Raw genomic sequence first — 19165 nt, forward strand, 5'->3', positions numbered from 1 at the left:
AAGAAATGATGAGCAAGATGGTTTCATAAAAACCTAGAAGATATATATAAACTCATACAGAGTGAAGTAAGCGGGAGAACATTGTACACAGTAACAGCAATATTGTACAATGATCAGCTGTGAGTGACTTAGCTATTCTGATCAGTTCAGTGATCAAATACAATTCCAAAGGACTCATGATAAAAAATGCTGTCCACTTCCAGAGAAAGAACTGATGGAATCTGAATGCAGGTTGAATCATAATTTTTTTTCATTTTATTTTTCTAGCCTTTTTTTGCAACATGGCTAATAAGGAAATATGTTTTGCATGATTTCACATGTTTAGTTGATATCACATTTCTTGCCATCTCAGTGGTTGGAGGAGTGATAGGGGGAGGGAGAGAATTTGGAACTCAGTTTTTTTTTAAATGAATGTTAAAAATAATAATTTTTAAAAACTGGGTAGGGTTAATGTCAGTGGCAAGGGGCAGATAGGACAAGGCAAAGACTTTTTGTCTCCCATCCCCCACCCCCAGAAACACACATGTGTATTCAGTACCATACATAAGCATTTAATTAAAGTTTATTTAATGAATGAATGAAAGGCCATTCCCTGCTGTTGGGTAGATCCTTGAAGAGCTCCTTAGTTACCTCTTCCTTCTATTGTCTTTAAGGATTGAGTCACCCTCTTCTCATTCAGTTCCTACTATCTTTTTCTTCCAACTAGGGTTTATCTCCTCTTCTAGCTTACTGCAGAACAGAGCTTTTCCCATCCCTGAAACAAGCAAAAAGTGCTTTTTATTATTTCAGTGTTTTTACTGGAAGAGGAAGTTGGGAGTAAAATATCTTCTTTCATCCTATCCCTTGCTCCACCTATCTTTTTTTCATTTAGATCCTACAAAGAAAAACAAAGAGCAAATAGGTAACAATGGTAGGATTTGGATATGCTAAAAAGTAAGATTCATCTGTATTTTGTCGGACTCATTCTTCTATGCATTTGTCACAGAAGCAGAGTGAAACCTGTTCCGAGACAGGGCTTGGAGGTATACTGCCTTCCAAACCAATCCAGAGAGCTTGCTTGGGGAGCAGATTCAGGAGACTGTTCTTGTCTTTCTTTCTTCCCCTAATCTCTTGTTATTGCCTAGAACTAGCAAGTAGGAACACAGCCTGGGTGGTGAAAGGGGAGAGGAGGCTTGTTTTTGGTGTCTAATTAGAGAGAAGGGAAGGGAGATTCTAAGTGTCCAGAGCTAGGAAAAAAGGAATTTCTTTTGCTGCTTAGGTGACCAAGTTGATTCAGCTATTTGGGTGTAGCTGTTCATGTGAAAGGGGTATAAATGAGTAGGACTACCTGGAATGCATTTGCTTAAAACAAGGCATATCTACATATATGTTAGTATGATGACATGTCATAGTAGAAGTTTTTTATTTTTTGTTAGAATACAACTAAATTGGTTTATGGTGTAAAATACAAATTAGCTGGGGTTCATTTATCTGTCTTATAAAAAATCAGGCTTGTTTCAGTAAGAAGAATATTGGATTTATAAGGGATCCATTGACTCTTATTTTCTTTAAAACCAGTAACTCAGACCTGTGTGTATTTTTTTCTGTTTGCATAGATACTTTATATTCCACACATGTATACGTATGTACATATATACATACATACATACATACATACATACCTTCTCAAGTGTGGAGACAAGTTTGACTAGTGTTTAGAGACAGTTTAAACTTTAATTGCTTATATAACCACACAAGCAACTTGGAAGCATTTTCAGATTTTATTTTTGTAGTATTAAAATACTCTGAGAAAGTTATTCATTTTAATAAGGAATGTTGCAAGAAAAAATACTACTCAGTTAATACATTTAGTAGTCTTATATCAAGGTCTGACAAAAACTATTTCCTAGATTTCATTCATTCCATCACCAAGCATTTATTAAGTATAGACTGTATGCCAGGGCACTGTGCTAAGTATGGGGTGTGTACAGAAACAAAAATGAACAAATCCCTGCCCTCATGTAGTTTATAGGTGGCTTATAGGGCAGCTAGGTGGCACAGTGGATAGAGCATCAGAGGTGGAATCAGGAAGACAGTAGCTCAAATTTGTCCACCGATTTACTACCCTCAGATGACTTTACTTATCTTAGTTTCCTCATCTACAAAATGGTAGTAATAAAAATAGCACCAACTTCTCAGGGTTGTTGTGATTTTCAAATGAGGTAATATTTGTAAAGTGCTTAGCACAGTACTTGGCACATAATAAGCACTATATACAGTCAATCCTCAACATTCACTTGTTCACTACAAGCATTCTTGTGATTTTATTAGTAACCTCATTTTTACTTTTCACATTGGCAGCTTCGTACATTCCATGAACAGTAGAGAAAAAAATTGAGAGGGACGATATGTACATATTTGTGGAGTACCTCATATCCTACTAGTTGCTTCACTTGTCTTTTTCTTATAAAGAGCCCCCTGTATACATTTATTATAGTTTCATTGTTTGTCTTTAAGACTCAAGTTTTGTATTGCACTTATGCTCCTCCAGGCATAGCGCAAATTCTTCACACTCTAAGCCCAGGTGTACAAAGTCTGTGATGCAGCTTGGTGAGAAAATAAAAGTGTTAGCTAAACTTCATGCGAGAATGTCTGCAGCCCCCTCAGCTGGGAGACCCTTGAGGATCTCAGTGGCACATGAAGCAGATGTCACTGATGGATTATTTCAAGTTGGTGTGCCCTTCACAATCTCCAATACCATCCTCCAATCATGAAGGACAGAGTGTCAGAGGTGATGTTGAAACCTCGCCAGTCTCAGTGTCTTTCCACAACAGTGACTAAGTCCCAGCAACCTCTCCCTTGGTTTTCAGAGGGTGGCCAAGGTGGAGAGGTTTACAGCAGTATAGTATATAGTACAAAGTCCTCACCACCATCGTCTGAGAGTGTAAGATAAGATTCAGATTAGAAAATGTTTTAGTTTTAAGAATTTTATTTGCAGTTTGTATTTATGGTACTGTATATTTCATGTATTATGAAAAGTGAATATTGTCTGAAATCAGTGTTTTTGGGTCAGGTTTTTTTTTTTTGATGTTAGCACAGAAGGTCACAGAATTCTAGGAAATTACCAGTGAGAAAAATGTTTTGCATGTTACCTATTTTATTTTGTGTTCTACATTTTATGAGTTATTTCTTGTATTAGGAAAAGTGCATATTATCAAAATTAATGTTTTATTATAAAGAATTATATGCAGAAAAGTGTATTTTCAGCACTCTATAGCAAAAGATTAGTTTTTGGTAATAGCAGAAACCTAACCCCTTATTTCCCATAAGTTCATTATATCAATATTTGTATTTTTTACTTTCTCACTGTTTTCTAAGAATGTTACCCCTGCAGAAGTTGAGGGTTGGCTGTAAATGTTAGTTATTATTATCGTTATTGTTATTATTACTATTATTTTGGTCTTTCAGGATAAAGATGCTTATAAATAATTATATATAAAATACATACAAGGTAATTTTGATGAGGAAGAAGGCATTAGCAGAAGAATCAGGAAGTACTTTAAGTACAAAATGCTGTTTAATTTGAACTTTGAAGGAAATTAGAAATTCTGAGAAAGAAAGTATATTCAAGGCATGGAGGACAGCCCAGACACAGGCACAGAGATAGAAATGGAATGTTGTTTGTGGTCTAGTCAAACTGGCCAGTTTTGGTAAGTTTACAGCAGATTTGAGAAACAAAACGTACATTTAACCCCGCATTTCCTTTTCCCCCCTTGTTTCTGTGTTATGTAATAATAATAATAGCATTTATATAGCACAGTTTACAAATATTATTTCGTGTGATCCTTACAATAACCCTGAGAGGTAGGTGTCATTATTGTTCCCATTTTAAAGTAGAGTTAACTAAAGCATGCAGAGGTTAATTAAGTGACTTGCCCAAGCTTGTACAACTAGTAAATATCTGAGGCCAAATATAACTCAGGTCTTCCTGACTCCAGACATAGTACTATATTACCATGCAACACAGCTGCTTGCTGATGTATTTCTAACAACAAACTCTGTGTGTGTGTGTGTGTGTGTGTGTGTGTGTGTGTGTGTGTGTGTTGTGTGTCCAACCCTCCTTTGTCCATCTGGTTCCCACACCCCCTACCCTTCCATGTTTGTGCCTTTTTCTCACAAGCCCAGTTATGAGAAATAGCAAGTTCTATCCCCTTTCTTCTTTCTCTCCAAAATAGTGCAATGCTTTTACCCTCCTTTTTGTTCCCCCTCTTAAAAATCATTGGAATGGAACCATTCCATCCCCCAAGTCCTGTGTCTCTTAAGTTTTTCAGTACCCTTTGAAGACACTAAGGTTTTGAAGAGACACTCATTTCTCCCCATTAGAATGTTGGCATTGCATCGTCATACACTCTCTTCCAATTGCTCAAATAAATTTATCTTTCTAAATTTATTTATTGTTGTTTTTGGTTTTTTTATTTAATAATGTTTTATTTTTTCAAATTACATGTAAAGACAATTTTCAACATTCATTTTTTGAAAGATTTTGAGGAAAAAGATTGTGAGAAGATGGCAGAGTAGGTCAGAAAACTTTCAGGCTCTCCAAATTTCCTACAAAAATAAGACAGAAAATCGTCTCAGAGCAGCAGAAATAAATACTGGGTAAAGCAGTTGTCCTCCTAAAACAATTTGAGAAGACCCCAGGAAAGACCAGACCTCCAGGGATGGAGGTTTGGCCACAGTGAAGTACAAACATCCCCAGGTAGACTGCAGAATCAACAAACAAGCCTGGTGGCAACTGGGTTGAAAGGCAGCCTCAGACTTAGAAACTTTCATCTCCCAGACAGTGTGGGGCATCTGATAGCTGAGTAGAAGGTTGAAGAACCTTCCATTGTTGGGGGATGCCAAGCACAGCTGTACTGACCAGATGCATCTGGGGCTGTGGGTACGGGAAGAAGGAGCTAACAAATACTGCTGGTGAGTGTAATAGCAAGGGATAGGGACCCTGTTGCCTGTGAGCACTTGCAGGAGAGCTGAGTCCCTGGTTTCAGTTCCGGGACAGAGAGGACATCTGTAGTTTGCAGCCACTTAAGGGATCGCAGGGAGCAAGATCATTTTGGGGACAGTGAGTGAGGGGCCCTGGCTTTGCCTTAGAAGTGGAGAGGAGAGCCCAAAGTTGGATCCGGAGATAGACCTCATGAAAATAACAGTAAGAAGGACCTGACATTTGCATCATTCCATATACCTTGGGACTACAATTTGATTACACACTGCTAAAAATAAAATAAAACAAAAATAAATAAATAAAAATGAGTAAGTAAAGGAGAAAGAACCCAGATAGTTACTATGGGGATAAAGAAGATCTGGGTTCATATTCAGAGGAAGATAATGGAGCTAAAAAAGCCGCTCCTTTTTTCAGTTAGAAACATCATATGGTCACAAGCAAAAAAAGTTCTTGAAAGAACTTAAAAAGGACTTTAAAAATCAAATAAGAAAGATCGAGGAAAAATTAGGAGAAAAAGCAATCTAAGAAAATCAAGAAAGTTATGAAAAGAAAGTCAACTAACTAGAAATAAAGAATCAAAAACTTAAGGAAGAAAATAATTCCTTGAAAACTAGAATTGGGCAAGGGGAAGCTAATGACTTTCTAAGACTTCAAGAAATCATAAAACAAAATCGAAAGAATGAAAAAAAATAGAGAAAGTGAAAAAACTCATCAGAAGAACAACCAACCTGGAGAACAGATCGAGGAGAAATAATATAAAAATAGTTGGACTACCTGAAAATTACAATAAAAAAGAATCTTGATGAAATATTACAAGAAATTATCAAGAAAAATTGCCCTGAAGTTCTAGAACAAGAAGGCAAAGTAGAAATAGAAAAAAAATCCACCAATCACCACCTGAAAGAGATCCCAGCAGGAAAACTTACAGGAATCTCATAACCAAGTTTCAAAGCCCCCAGGTTAAGCAGAAAATTTTAGAAGCAACAAGGGGGAAAAAAAACCAACATAAATATCATGGAGCTACAGTGCGGATTACATAAGACCTAGGCGCTACTACATTGAAGGACCATAGGTCTTAGAATATTATATTCCATAGAGTAAAGAGCTTAGATTATGACCAAGGGTAACTTACCCAGCAAAGAAAGTATAATCCTGAATGAAAAAAAAAATGGGCATTTAATGAACTTGAAGACTTTCAGGTTTTTGTGACAAAAACCCCACAACTTAAGGGAAGATTTGACATAAAACATCCAGGAGAAATATAAGGTAAACATTAAAGACAAATTATAAGGGACTCAATAAGGTCAAATTATTTACTTCTTATATGTGAAAATATAATCATATGATTGTCATTATTTGGGTAGTTTGAAAGAAAGGCATGGGCTGAGGTATGATATAGAAATTATAATTGACCTGGCACTGGCTCCTGGCTGTGTGACCCTAAACAGATGGGTTAGTAAAGAGCCCATAAATTGATGGAATTGAGTGGGAATGGGAGGGTCGATAAAAAGGATTTTTTCTATCTAGTTAACAATAAATGAAGTCAGCTTAATTGAAGAGGTCAATCTAAAAGCCAGATCCAAAGCCAGAGTTCCACAGTCTAGGTAAATTTCAGGATGGGATATAGAATGAATTTAGGAGATGTCATGTAAACCCATCCCTTTGCCATCATATACCAGAGAAGTTGTTATGTTATTGACATTTTTAGAATTTAGTTGGAGAGAAAAAGTAACATAATACAAATTTTTTCATTTTTTTAAGGTGACAAAAGTCAGCCTTTATTTCTTACTCTGACAGTCTTCTAGCACATAGAATATAATAAGCCTTTTCTGAATATTGACTGCCCTTTTTAAAGGAAGTTATTTTCAGAACAGGCTTATTATATTCTATTCCTTTTTCTTGGATCTTTAATATTTAACAGTGGGGGCAGTTCACAGTTCTTACACTTTAGGGCTATCAGAGTCTTTGGGTGATATCATCCCCTTACTTTTTCTGAGCCTGTTTTCTACTTGGTGCTTCTTCGTACTTGGTCCTGAATCTATGGGTGTCACATTGTCTTGTTATTTCCTTTTAGTTGTTGCACTTGTTTTGCACCCTGTGTCTCTGTAGACCTTTCTGTTCTTCAGTTGGCACATCACTCCACTAATGTTATGATTGCTACTGAGAATTTATCTCTGCTATCATTTGTAGCTTTATCTCTTCAGGACTAAATTTTGTCTACTAGGGAGCTATGACTATCAAACCTCTTCCTGACAAAGGCTGGCACTTTATTTATAACTAGAGGCTGTGAGGTACTGCACCCAACTAAAAGCCTACCAGGACAAAAACTAGGCAAAGTGCCTCCAGGCTTACAGTTAGAAACTGTCAAACACCTCTCCAATTTTGTTTGGAAATGACTTTGAACCAGGACAAAAGGAAGCAAAGTTATATGCCATTCACCTGGCTCACATTCCTACTTTGATTATGTGTATAGGTCAACAGCAAAACTCTCTAAAATAGGTATGTATTTTGGTAAGTGAAAAACCACTATCTCTTTACATTTGAAAATTTTCATTTTAGAAGTCTTCATAAGCAGAAAATTTCCATTTCTTTCCAAGCAATATAAGTAGTTCATTTAAATTAATGAAGTTCAGCATAGTGTATCTTTTCCATTTAAAAAAAAAATTATTTATACATGTATTTATAACCCATCCTTCCCACTGTCCTGCTTATTGAACAACAATGAAATAAATAAAACTCATCATAAATAAGCATAGTCCAACAAAACAAATTCTCACATCGGTCTTGCCCAAAATGTTAGTCTCTTTCTTCATTTTAATTTCATCGCCTTTGTAGCATGAGGTGAGTGGTGTATTTCATCACCATTATTCTGAATTCATGCTTTGTCATTGCCTTGATTAAAGTTCTAAAGTCTTTCAAAATTGTTTTTCTCTGTAATGTTATCATTGTATATATAAATTACTCTTCTAGTTTTATTTACTTTGCTCTGCATCTGTTCATAAAGGTCTTGACAGTTTCTTCTGAAACTATGGTGTTGATAGCTTAGACTTCTTCCTTTGAAAACTGCCTGTTCATATCCTTTGACCATTATTCCACTGGAAAATGGTTCTTAATTTTTCCTTTTATATCTCAGAAATGAGATTTTTAGTAGAGAAAATTGCTTAGGTGTGCGTAATTATGTTAGATCTTTATCTGGTTCTGGTGAAAATGAGGTTTATTAGATGTTGGTCCCTCCCACCCTTTCTTCATGATTACATACTATTTGTTTTATGTACTTCCACTATATGATAGGTTCCATCCCCTTTCTCCTCTGTTCCCTAATGTCATACTGTATTCCTCCCAATTTTGTTTTCTAAAAAATAAAAACAGAACAAAACCACCCAGTAGTCCTTCTGTAACCTTTATGGTACAGGGATCTGAGAACTCATTTTTCTTTTATTCCTCTATTAACATGAAAATAACTCACCCCCATTTTTTCCATTTAAACAGATATGAATACCTTATTATATTTCTCTTGATCCCTGAATTTACATTTCAGAATGTCTATTCAGTTCTAGACTTTTCACCTGGAATACTTGGAAATCCTCTATTCTATTAGGTTCTCTTCCCCTTCTCTCTCTCACTCTCTCTTCCCCCCCCCATCAGTTATCATTGTTTGTAAACTTTTATCTTTTGTCTCTTGGAATCTTGTATTCTAGGCTCTCCTCTTCTTTAAGAATGGCAGCTGCCAAGTTTTATGTGATCTATACTGTGGCTTCTTGATATTTGAACTCTTAATTTATAATTTCTTATACTATTTTTTTCTTTGACCTGGAAGCTTTGGATTTAGTGTATGATATTTTTGGGAGTTTTCCTTTGGTTTTTTCTTTCAGGAAGTGGCTGATGGATTCTTTCTGTTTTCACTTTTTCTAGGGCCTTTCTTCTACCTGTGGACTTGGGACACTAATGTAGCCCAGTCCCTGCCTGGAACTACCCAACCCTACCCTATGTGTTGGGCTCCTGTGATATCCCAGACTTTGGGGATGACTGGGTCTTTGCCTAAGACCTTTCTCCCACCTCTGGGCATCAGTTGCTGGACCTATTCAGCTCTACCCCTTCCTCTTTCCACCTGTCCTGGTTTACCTAACTTAGAGGTCTCCATGGGATTCTGGGCATCCTTCTCTGGATCTCAGGGCTGGATAGAGAATTATTCAGGGAATTCTTATTTTTTTTAGAATGGTGTATTTCTAAGCCTCAGGGGGTATTTGTGAAGAGATCGATCTGGGTCTCTTTACATGTTATGTTCCTTCTCCCAGTTATTTCACTTACTTTCCTCAAATGTTCTCGTGTAACCTAAATTGTGCTTTCAGCCAAAGTAGCCACTTCTCATGTGTTCAGAATTCTGTTGTATATTTAAGTCCTTCACTTATAAAATAGTACAGCAAATGAGAACTTAAATTCTACCCTTTAAATAAGTATTGTCTTGTACAGTTTCTCATTGAACATTAATAACTGAAAATATTTAAGTTCATTTTGATTTCATTTGATATAGTCTCTTCAGTAGCTTTTTATTTAATCCAAATTACTCTGTTATAATTGATCTGAGTATTTTAAAATTACTTTTTGCTAAATTACTCAGTTTCCTATTTCATTTCACTTCTTGCCTCCTTTCTTCTCCCTAATATAGGTTACTATGGAGTAACTTCAGAGATAAAGTTGCTTTATTATTCTCTTTTAGAAATATATGACCTATATAGATGAATCAATAAATGATCTTTGAGTTCCATTTTAGCTTAATTCAACGATTTAGTATTTAGAGAGATAATATATTGTTATAGTCATATGGACATGAAGTACTTACTAGTAGCCTGTTTATGCATTATGACCACCAATACATATGTAACCTACCTTTTAATTTTATGAGGGACAGAAGCATTTTGGGCAGATAGATTGCTTTTCAAAAAAACATACTATACTGTTTTTTTCTTCTTTACTGTATTGTTTCATCATTAAGATTTTTGCTGTGTTTCCATATGAAACCAATCTGAGGTCTTTATTGCCACAGTAAAATAGAAATTAGCTTGATCGGGAAATAAGCGAAAAGAATTGGAAAATAATTCTAAAAGTTGAAAACCAGACCAATATTGTACTGGTATTCATTTTTATGTTCTGTATTTTAAATTAGATATTTTTTCCAAGCATTAAGAAACACAATTTAAATAAAAGGTTTGGCATTCCGATTGAAAATTCTGGATATGCCTTTAGTTTTTTGTTTCAAAGATATAAATATTCTAAAAGTGTTTATATCCTTATTCATAAGAAGGTGAATAGGAATCAAACTGTTGTAAAATGAATAATTTAAAAATACAAGAGGAACTTAATATTCAGAAAAATATTTTAATAGAGTCCAAGAACCCAGTAATGTGAATAGTCATTCCTTAACTTGTCTTAAGTAAATATATGTGTGTATATATATGTATGTGTGTGTGTGTGTGTGTGTGTGTGTATTTAGAATAAGCAAAGCTTTCCTTTAGAGCTTTCCCTGAAATAGCAAGAAAGTTTCCACCTCATTAAGTTAGAGACATTAATATCTGTAGTAGAGGTTTTGTAAAATATGGCAATATTTTAGCAATTGTTTTCATATGTATTGTTGTTGTTCTGTAAGCAATTTTGAAGAAATTTAACTCCTCCCCCGTCATTTGAAAAAAACATTTATTGACCAAAATATTTATCTCAAAAAGGACAATTTTTAAATTGCCTAACCTTTTGAATTCTTTTTTTTTTTTTAGGAGAGTTCCTAAGTGGGTTAAGCTATACCAAATACAGATTTGCTTTTACAGAAGGAATTCATGTAGTTCTAATATAGGATATAACTCTTGCTAAGTAATGCTTGATTTACTGAATATGAAATAATTAGTTGGCTAGAGAAGCTATAATGAACATTACAGGCTGACTGGCATTGATTGTTAGGAACGAATTTAAGACTTTCTTCTTCCTTATTTTGTAAATGGAAAAGTGCCTTTACTAGTGAATGCAGCTAGGCAACACATTGGATAGAATGCAAACCATGAAGTTGGGAACACCTGACTTCAAATTAGCCTCAGACATTTACTAGCTATTTGAGTGTAGACGAGTCAGTTGAACATCTGCCTTCTCAGTTTCCTTATTTGTAAAATGGGGTAATAATAGTGCCTACTCCCAGGATAGATTGACAGGATAAAATGAGTTAATATTTGTAAAGCACTTTGAAAACCTTAAAGTGCTGTGTAACTGCATTATTATTATTATAACTGCATTATTATTATTATTGAGTATTTTATTACATAGACTGTTGCTTATCTCATTTCTTAAATGTGAGTTATTATTGATGTCAGTCATGGTAATAGTAGTAATAGTATGAATTAAAGTTAGCAAAATTATTTTAGCAGCTTACTTTAAAAAATGAAATGTGGAACATGAAATCTAGATTTTACACACACACACACACATACACACACACACACACAAAATCGTATACTAGTCAACCAGTCAGTCAAAAAGACTCCAAACTCCCCTCTAACTCTACCCCAGAAGCTTTCTCCTCTCATAGGCATCACCTCCTCCCCTTTGGCCTTTTCCTCCAATTGGTGAGTTTCACCCTGATCTCCATTTGAGGAAGCCTAGCCTATTACTCTTCCAACCCCTTATTCATGTCAACTGTCTCCCTTTTCCCCTTTTTCAGCTCCTTTTTATGCTTTGTCTTCCCCCTACTCTAATGCAAGCTCCTTGAGGGCAGAGACTGTTTTCTTTTTTTCAGGTATTTGTATTTCCAGTACTTAGCACAGTATCTGACACATAGTAGGTGCTTAATAAATGCTCTGTCTGTCTATCTAGAGCATTTATTAAACATTTACTGTGTGCCAGTCCTATACCAGAGGGACTGGGAAGTGAAAGAAGTTTGACATTTCTAGATCAACTAAAAGCAAAACGATTAAGTGATTATAATCATGTTAAGTACTATGGTAGATACAAAAGAAATATAACATGAGATAATAAGAATTTGAAATTCTGTTGAGGAAATGATGCTAATATGTTTGTTGTTAAATCGTTTTTGAATTTTGTCCAACACTACGTGACCCCATTTGGGATTTTCTTGGCAAAGACACTGGAGTAAGTGTCAAAGGTCAGATTCGAACTAAAAAAATGAGTCTTTCTGACTCCATACCCAGCACTCTATCCAGTGTGCTGCCTAGCTGCCCTCCAATATATACAACTCATTGTCCTGTGGCCTTAGTCTAGATGGAGTAAGTACTCTGGAGTCTAGACCTCTTGACTTAGTGTGGACCCCAAGGAAGCTCTTGGGCTTTCCATCAGTTATCTCTCATGGTTGCTACATGACCAGCTGTCTTCTGTTCTGGTCACACATCTCTAGTGATATCCTTTTTGCTCTTCTTCTATACAGACCTTTCATCTAGCAGGCCCTGAGATCTCATTTAACCAGAATATTCTTCAGTCTCCAAATTTTAGGTGAAAGAGACATTTTTTTTAAAGGGGATGTGTATTTCTTTACACACACACACACACACACACACACACACACACACACACACCCTCTTTTGGGGCAGTATAGCCTGAGGTGGGCATGCAGTGAAACCGGTTTTTGTATCCTCTCCCCTCTTGACCTTCATCTACAAACGTCTTCACTCTGGAAGCCCATTCTAACTCTACATTGCTTTTTACACCTGAAGTATTCTGACCTTTGAGGCCTCATTTACATCTGATTGGCTGGTTCCTTCCAGAACCTCCAATTTAAAGAGGCAAACCAAGCCAGCAGTTTTCATCTCTCTCCACAGTGTCACTTCTCCACAGGACTTTCTCTACCATACCTCTTCTTGAGTATTTTCTCTTCCCCATCTACCCCCCCCATTTTTCTCTTTTATTGTGTTGCCTCCTATATGAATGTAAGCTCCTTGTGGCCAGGGACCATCATTCTTGCTTGCTTTTAGTTCTCAACACTTAGCATAGTACCTGAATAAGTGCTTAATAAATGCTTGTTGAATCAGTAACTAACTTCATTGCTCTGTTATGTTGACAAATTAACATTTGGAATTTAAGTTGTTAAAAGTTAAGGCCCCAGGCTAGCCTATTTTCTCCTGTTGATTTAGCCATTATGACAGGATTTGGGTTTTTTTTTTCATTTTTAAGTAAAAATTAAACATATAACTCAAATCAATCCTACTTGTCTATGATCCCTTTGGCCTTTCTTTTGTTCTCTTCTCATGTAGGGGGAAGAGAAATGCTATCTGTAACTCCTCTCTTTCCCTCAACATTGGGGTTAATAAACAAAACAAAACCTTGTAACAAATGTGCAAAGTCAAGCAAAACAAATTTTCACATGGGTCAGGTCCAACAATGTTTGTCTCATTCTGTATCTCAGTGTACTACCTTCTCACTTGTCAGGAGGTAGGTATCATCAGTTTTCTGGAATTGGGATTGGTCATTTCATTGATCAGTGAAGTCTCTCAAAGTTGTTTTTCCTTACAGTGTTTTTATTGTTTAAATTGTTTTGGTTCTGCTCATTTTACTGTGCTTCAATTCATATGTCTCCCTAGGTTTCTCTGAAACTGCCTTTTTCGTTGTTTCTTACAGCTCAAGAATATTTCATTACATTTGTTTACCATAATTGTTCAGTAATCCCATAGTTGATGATTACCTCCTTTAGTTGTTACTCATTTGTCACTACAAAAACAACTGTGATGAAGTTTTTACGTATGGGTCCTTTTCTTTTTCTTTTGATCTTGTTGGGAGTAGGTCTAGTTGTGGTAGCTATTCACTATGATAAATTTTAGGTCTGCTTTATTTACATGTAGAACTGGCCTTCCGTAGGATTGTGCTGATAAAAACAGACCTCTGTAATTTAGCTGTATAACAGTTCTAATGCCAAGCTGTGGTAGTAGAATTAAATTGCCCTAACCATTTTTCTAGGCCCATGAACCCTCATGACAGCTGTAGTATGTGTTGTGAACAGTAAATAAGGCCACAATAAGTGTGGCTCCCTGAACTCCTGAACTGCCTGGGCCTAATGTATTAAGTCTTTCCAAGGTTAAGCAGGCCTTCAGTGTGCCCTAGTTCACACACTTGCACTAAGGCAGTGTCCCTTCCTTTCCTCTTGTCCATCCTTCTTCCCCTTTCTTCACTCAGATAATGAGGTCTTTACCTAGTGAAGACTATGAGTGAAAAATTGGGGAAAAGGGATGGTCCACAACATGGATAATAGGAAGACAGCAACCTATATACATAATAACTGTTAACTATTATTTTGCCATCATTGTTCCATGGGACAGAAACTTTAGAGTTTTTTTATGAAAAAAATTAATTCAGTTGACTTTGAAATTGCTAAAGGATTTGGACATGTTTCTTCTCTTATTTTTTTTTCTTATCTTCCTTCTAGACAAGAGATAATTTCCTAGGTCAAGTAGATGTACCTCTTTACCAGTTACCGGTTAGTACAAACTTTGACTTTTATTTGTTACGCTTAAAATTTTTAATTTAACAAGTACTTGTATATCAGTAATATCATCTATGTAAATGTATGCCTTATTGAATATCTTGCCACTTAAGAACTTTGAACCTATTATTTATTTTAAAATTAGCCTTACCTGCCTCCTCAATTTTATCTAAAAAATATGACCAGGAAAATGTCTCTGATCACGAAAGCAGTGTTTGAGAAAAATTATTAGTTTAATAGCAAGGTGCAGGATTAAAATAAATGGGGAGAGCCTGGAATCAGGCAGTACAGCAAGGAGTCTTTTATAATAAAATAGCATGAGGTTCTGTATTAGAGTAGTGGCCATGGAAATTAAGGAGGGGCAGATTTAAGAGACAAAGAGATGGAAACATTCATAGCATTTGATGACTGCATATGGAAAATGAAAATAGTGAGTCAAAAAATTTTGAGCCAATATAAGAAAAAGGTCACTAGTGTTATCACAAATAGTGAATGACCACTGGTTTCAGATAAGTTTATAATTGTATATACTGAATTTAATTGGTAACAAGACACCCAAGTGAACATTTCTGATAGGCAGAAGATTTGAATGTGGGTGAGTAGAGATTTGGAAGTTACCAAAATAAAAATGGGGCAGCAAGGTGGCACAGTGGACAGAGTGCCAGGCCTGGAATCAGGAAGATTCATCTTCATGAGTTTAAATCTTGCCTCAGCACTTAACTAGCTGTGTGGCCCCGACAGGTAATTTAACCCTATTTGTCTCAGTTCCTTATCAGTAAAATGAGCTGGAGAAGGAAATGGCGAACCACTCCAATGTCTTTGCCAAGAAAACTTGAAATGGGGTCATGAAGAGTCAGACACAACTGAAATGACTGAACAACAAAGATAGAAATGGTTTTCAAAACCGTGAAAATGGGTGACTTCTCTAGGGGAGAGAGTGGAGAGAAAAGAAGAGAGGCGAGGACTACATTTAGAAAAAGAACTATAAGGAATAGGGAGAAAGAAGGGGCAGAATGGGAAGGTGAGAGAAAATCAAGAAACTGTAATGATATAGAAATTCAGGAGAGAATTTTAAGACCAAGGAAATAGTAGTGCCCCCAAACCATGGATGTTTGAAAGGATGAAGTAGCAGAGACCACTTGGATTTGACAAGAACTAGAAAAATCTATAATAACCTCATTCACCATTTCCCCTAAATCAGGCCCCTGTGATCCTGAAGTGACTCCCTGTAGCCTGTGTTACTAACTTCACAAAGTTCTGCTTAACCTGCCCTTCTGGGCTCCTTGCCATCTAACCATGTTTCTTCCATTACTTACGGAGCCAGTGTCTCTCTGGTGTAGGCTCTTTGCATCAGATCAATCAACCTACTTCTTCTTGCTTTGAGGTTTTGTTTATTCTTTCCATTTCAAAAATAACTATTTTATTCGTTTGTCTGTAAACCAATATCTTATCTTACACACAGCCTGCCCACTCCATGTTCTTCCTCCCATAACTTTCCCAGCCCAGGCCAGCTGGTTTTTTATTTAATTTGGGTACCAGCCAAGATTATGGAAATGGAATACCAGGTATAATAACCTAGTGTAGCCAATTTCTCATCTTACCAGATGATTTGTTGGGCTTGAAGCAAACATCCCCTTCCCTTGTCTTTCACGTCTTTAATTCCCAACTCCCAACAATTTTTTTTAATTTAATTTAATTTTTAGGCAGTTGGGCTTAAGTGACTTACCCAGGGTCACACAGCTAATAAGTATCAGGTATTTGGTCTGAGGCCGGATTTGAACTCAGGTCCTCCTGACTCTAGGGCCAGTGCTCTATCCATTGCAACCTAGCTGCCCCTCAGCAGTTCTTAAGCACAGATTTAATTGAGATGCAAAAGGGGTTAGTACAGTTTGTTGTAGGGGAGTGGGAGTAGTGATCTGCGCACAAAAATCTATAGTTGTACTTTTGATTATAGTTCACAAAATTTTAAGTACATTTTTATGTTACAACTGTATATTTAAAACCCACTGTTTTATTCTAGACAGAAAATCCAAATATGGAAAGACCGTACACATTTAAGGATTTTCTTCTTCACCCAAGGAGGTCAGTAAATATCAAATAGAAAATGTTACTAAATCTTTCATGTCTTCTTTGTAGCTTACAGTTCAGTTCAGTTCAGTATACTTCAGGGTTTATACCTGTGCAAAAAAAAAAGCTGTTTCAAAAAATAATTTAATTTTTAATTGTTGATTTTGGAAAAGTTTTTTTTTTAAATTATACAGAAAGAAGTTATTCTTGAATGAGACAAGAAGATAGTTCTTTATACTTACATGTTTGACATTTAAATCTTATTTAATGAAACATCATATTTCAAAAATCACATTTACCAATTTGTCTACAAACTAATAAATAATGTGATACAAAACCAGTCTTCTAGAATAAATATGTGCTTTCTCTTGACCACATTAGAAATAATAGGAGGCAACATAAGCAAAGAGATAAATTTAAAACCCAGACACCATATTTAATAACTACACTGCTGAATCAAATGTCTTGAATTTCATTGAAGAGGCTATATTTAAACCCCTCAAAAAGCACTTTCAGTATTCTATACCATATAGGCAAATATGGCGAAGATATGTACTGATTTACTGTTGAAAATATTTGTGTAGCAGAAAAATCATTTCTAAGAAAATAATATTTTCCTATTAGTTTTTCCTTTTCTGAATATTTTAGAATAATTTTATTGGAACCCATGAAGAATTTTCATATGAAAGTACAATTTAGAGAATATGAAATTTTTTTCACATGTAGCTAACTACTTCTAAACTATCATTGTGCTGAGTACTGAGAATGTACAAAGTTTACATAAAATATTTGTTAATTTGCAGATTAGTCATCACTTTTTTGTGTGAACCTAAAGAAAATCATCTCATCTAGCATAAAAGTTAAATGCATTTACTGAAGCAAAATAGAAGTAAACAAAGCACAGCAATGGAAAAGAGCTCCAAAGTAGCAGTGCCCCACTGAACACCACTGATTGTCTTCCATGACTTATCTTTTTGCTCTTGGGGATAGAGAGGCCATCTGCCCAGAAACGCTAGGAGATGAGAATTTTCAGTCACATCTCCAAAATGCTCCCCTCCCAAATCCAGGTAACAGTGGAGAAGAGAGAAAAAAAGAAATACATACTGCACTTCAGGCTCCTCTCCTTAAGTAGTTTTAGGCTGAAATTTATATTTTAATATTTTTAGGAAAGGTAACATAAATAAAATTTTAGAAAAATGTGCCTACTTAAGTGACAGGAAGTAATTTGTTCCCTTTGAAAGTATCTACATGCATTTAGCAGATGTGACTGAATGTATACATAGGCTAGCATGGATGTGTGTGTGTGTGTGTATGAAAACATTTTTGTCTATTTAAGTCACTTAATGTCTCAGTGCCTTAGTTTCTTCAGCTGTAAAATGTGGAGATAATACCTACATTACCTACCTCATAGCTTTGTTGTGAGGAAAACTCTTTTCACACCTAAAAAAGCTAAATAAACATGAGATTATTATTCAGTAAAGCAGATGCTCTTCTAAGCATCATTGACTTTCAATTATAGGATGTACAAATGAGCAATAAGATCATTTTTGTTGTTATTACTCTTATATAGATATTCACTAATTCGCATAGGCTTTTTCTCAGTCTGAACCAAACTAGTGAGGTTTTATTATATTTACATTTACAAGAAAAGGAAAAAGTAATAATTCTCATGAAGTCATGAAATTTTAGTTAGGTTTTCCAAGTCATTCAACTCTCTTGATGTGTAACACAAAGTAATAAGTGTAACTAACCTATATAGTATTTTGATCTAATTGTGTTTTTTCTTTTTTTTTACAGTCACAAATCAAAAGTTAAAGGTTATCTTAGATTAAAAATTACTTACATACCTAAAGCCAATGGATCTGAGGATGAAAATACAGAACAGATTGAAGAGTTAGAGGTGGTGAGAAGTTTTAATTTGTTAAAATATATGATTTCTTACTCTTACATAATCAAGAAAAAAACTATAGTAATTTAATTTGTTTGAAAGAAAATTGGTTAATCTGCAAAATACATTTACTTTTTTCCAAATATGCATAAGAAGTTCCATTTGTTTCAAGTACTTATGCATACCACTTAAAAGTGGTATGAATGGCCATTGCTGATTAAGTTTTTTTAATGCAGTGATGAGGAAAGGTCTAGTAGATATAAATGAAGATATTTACTGAAATTAAGTTATAAAAATAAAGTTACATTCTGTTTTCTGCTTTTATAAAAGGTTTTCTGTAACTCTGCCATGTTCTCTTATATTAAAACAGTATCAAATCCTAATTTTTTTAGTTGCATTTTTTTTTAAAAAGAACATCAGCAAATTGTGAGTTACTTCCTAAGATTCTGTCATTTTTCTCAAATTTATTTAAGGCTGTTTTTTTAAAAAGTATATTGACTTATTAAAATGCCTTCTTTTTATGTTAATAGTAAGAATTAAATGGATAAGTGGTACAGTGGATGGAGTACTGGGCTTGGAGTCAGGAAACTTGAGTTCATATCTTGCCTTAGACATTTACTAACTATGTGACCCTCTGGGCAAGTCACTTAACCTCTGTTTCAGTTTCCTCATCTGTAAAATAGGGATAATAATAGCACCTACCTACCTCTCAAGGTAGTTTCGAGGATCAAAAGAAAGTGTAAAGTGCTTTGCAAACCCTAAA

The 19165-nt window shown here is 35.3% G+C and overlaps 1 protein-coding gene across 8 annotated transcripts in view; it reads left to right on the forward strand.

Annotated features, from left to right (window-relative positions):
* The window catches only part of NEDD4 (NEDD4 E3 ubiquitin protein ligase), a 163885-nt gene that overhangs the window by 74184 nt on the left and 70536 nt on the right, over positions 1 to 19165 (forward strand). For 6 of the 8 annotated variants that reach the window (XM_020981375.2, XM_020981382.2, XM_020981399.2 and 3 more), the window contains 3 exons: positions 14391 to 14441; positions 16468 to 16529; positions 18312 to 18417. In XM_020981375.2, the coding sequence (XP_020837034.1) occupies positions 14391 to 14441; positions 16468 to 16529; positions 18312 to 18417 (219 nt within the window). Of the gene's footprint in view, positions 1 to 2201; positions 2216 to 14390; positions 14442 to 16467; positions 16530 to 18311; positions 18418 to 19165 lie in introns of all 8 variants that reach the window. The other 2 variants (XM_020981356.2, XM_020981389.2) reach the window with 2 other exon arrangements.

Source organism: Phascolarctos cinereus, unplaced genomic scaffold, assembly GCF_003287225.1.
Source record: "Phascolarctos cinereus isolate Bilbo 61053 unplaced genomic scaffold, phaCin_HiC Scaffold_3;HRSCAF=262, whole genome shotgun sequence".
NCBI classification, from domain to species: domain Eukaryota; kingdom Metazoa; phylum Chordata; class Mammalia; order Diprotodontia; family Phascolarctidae; genus Phascolarctos; species Phascolarctos cinereus.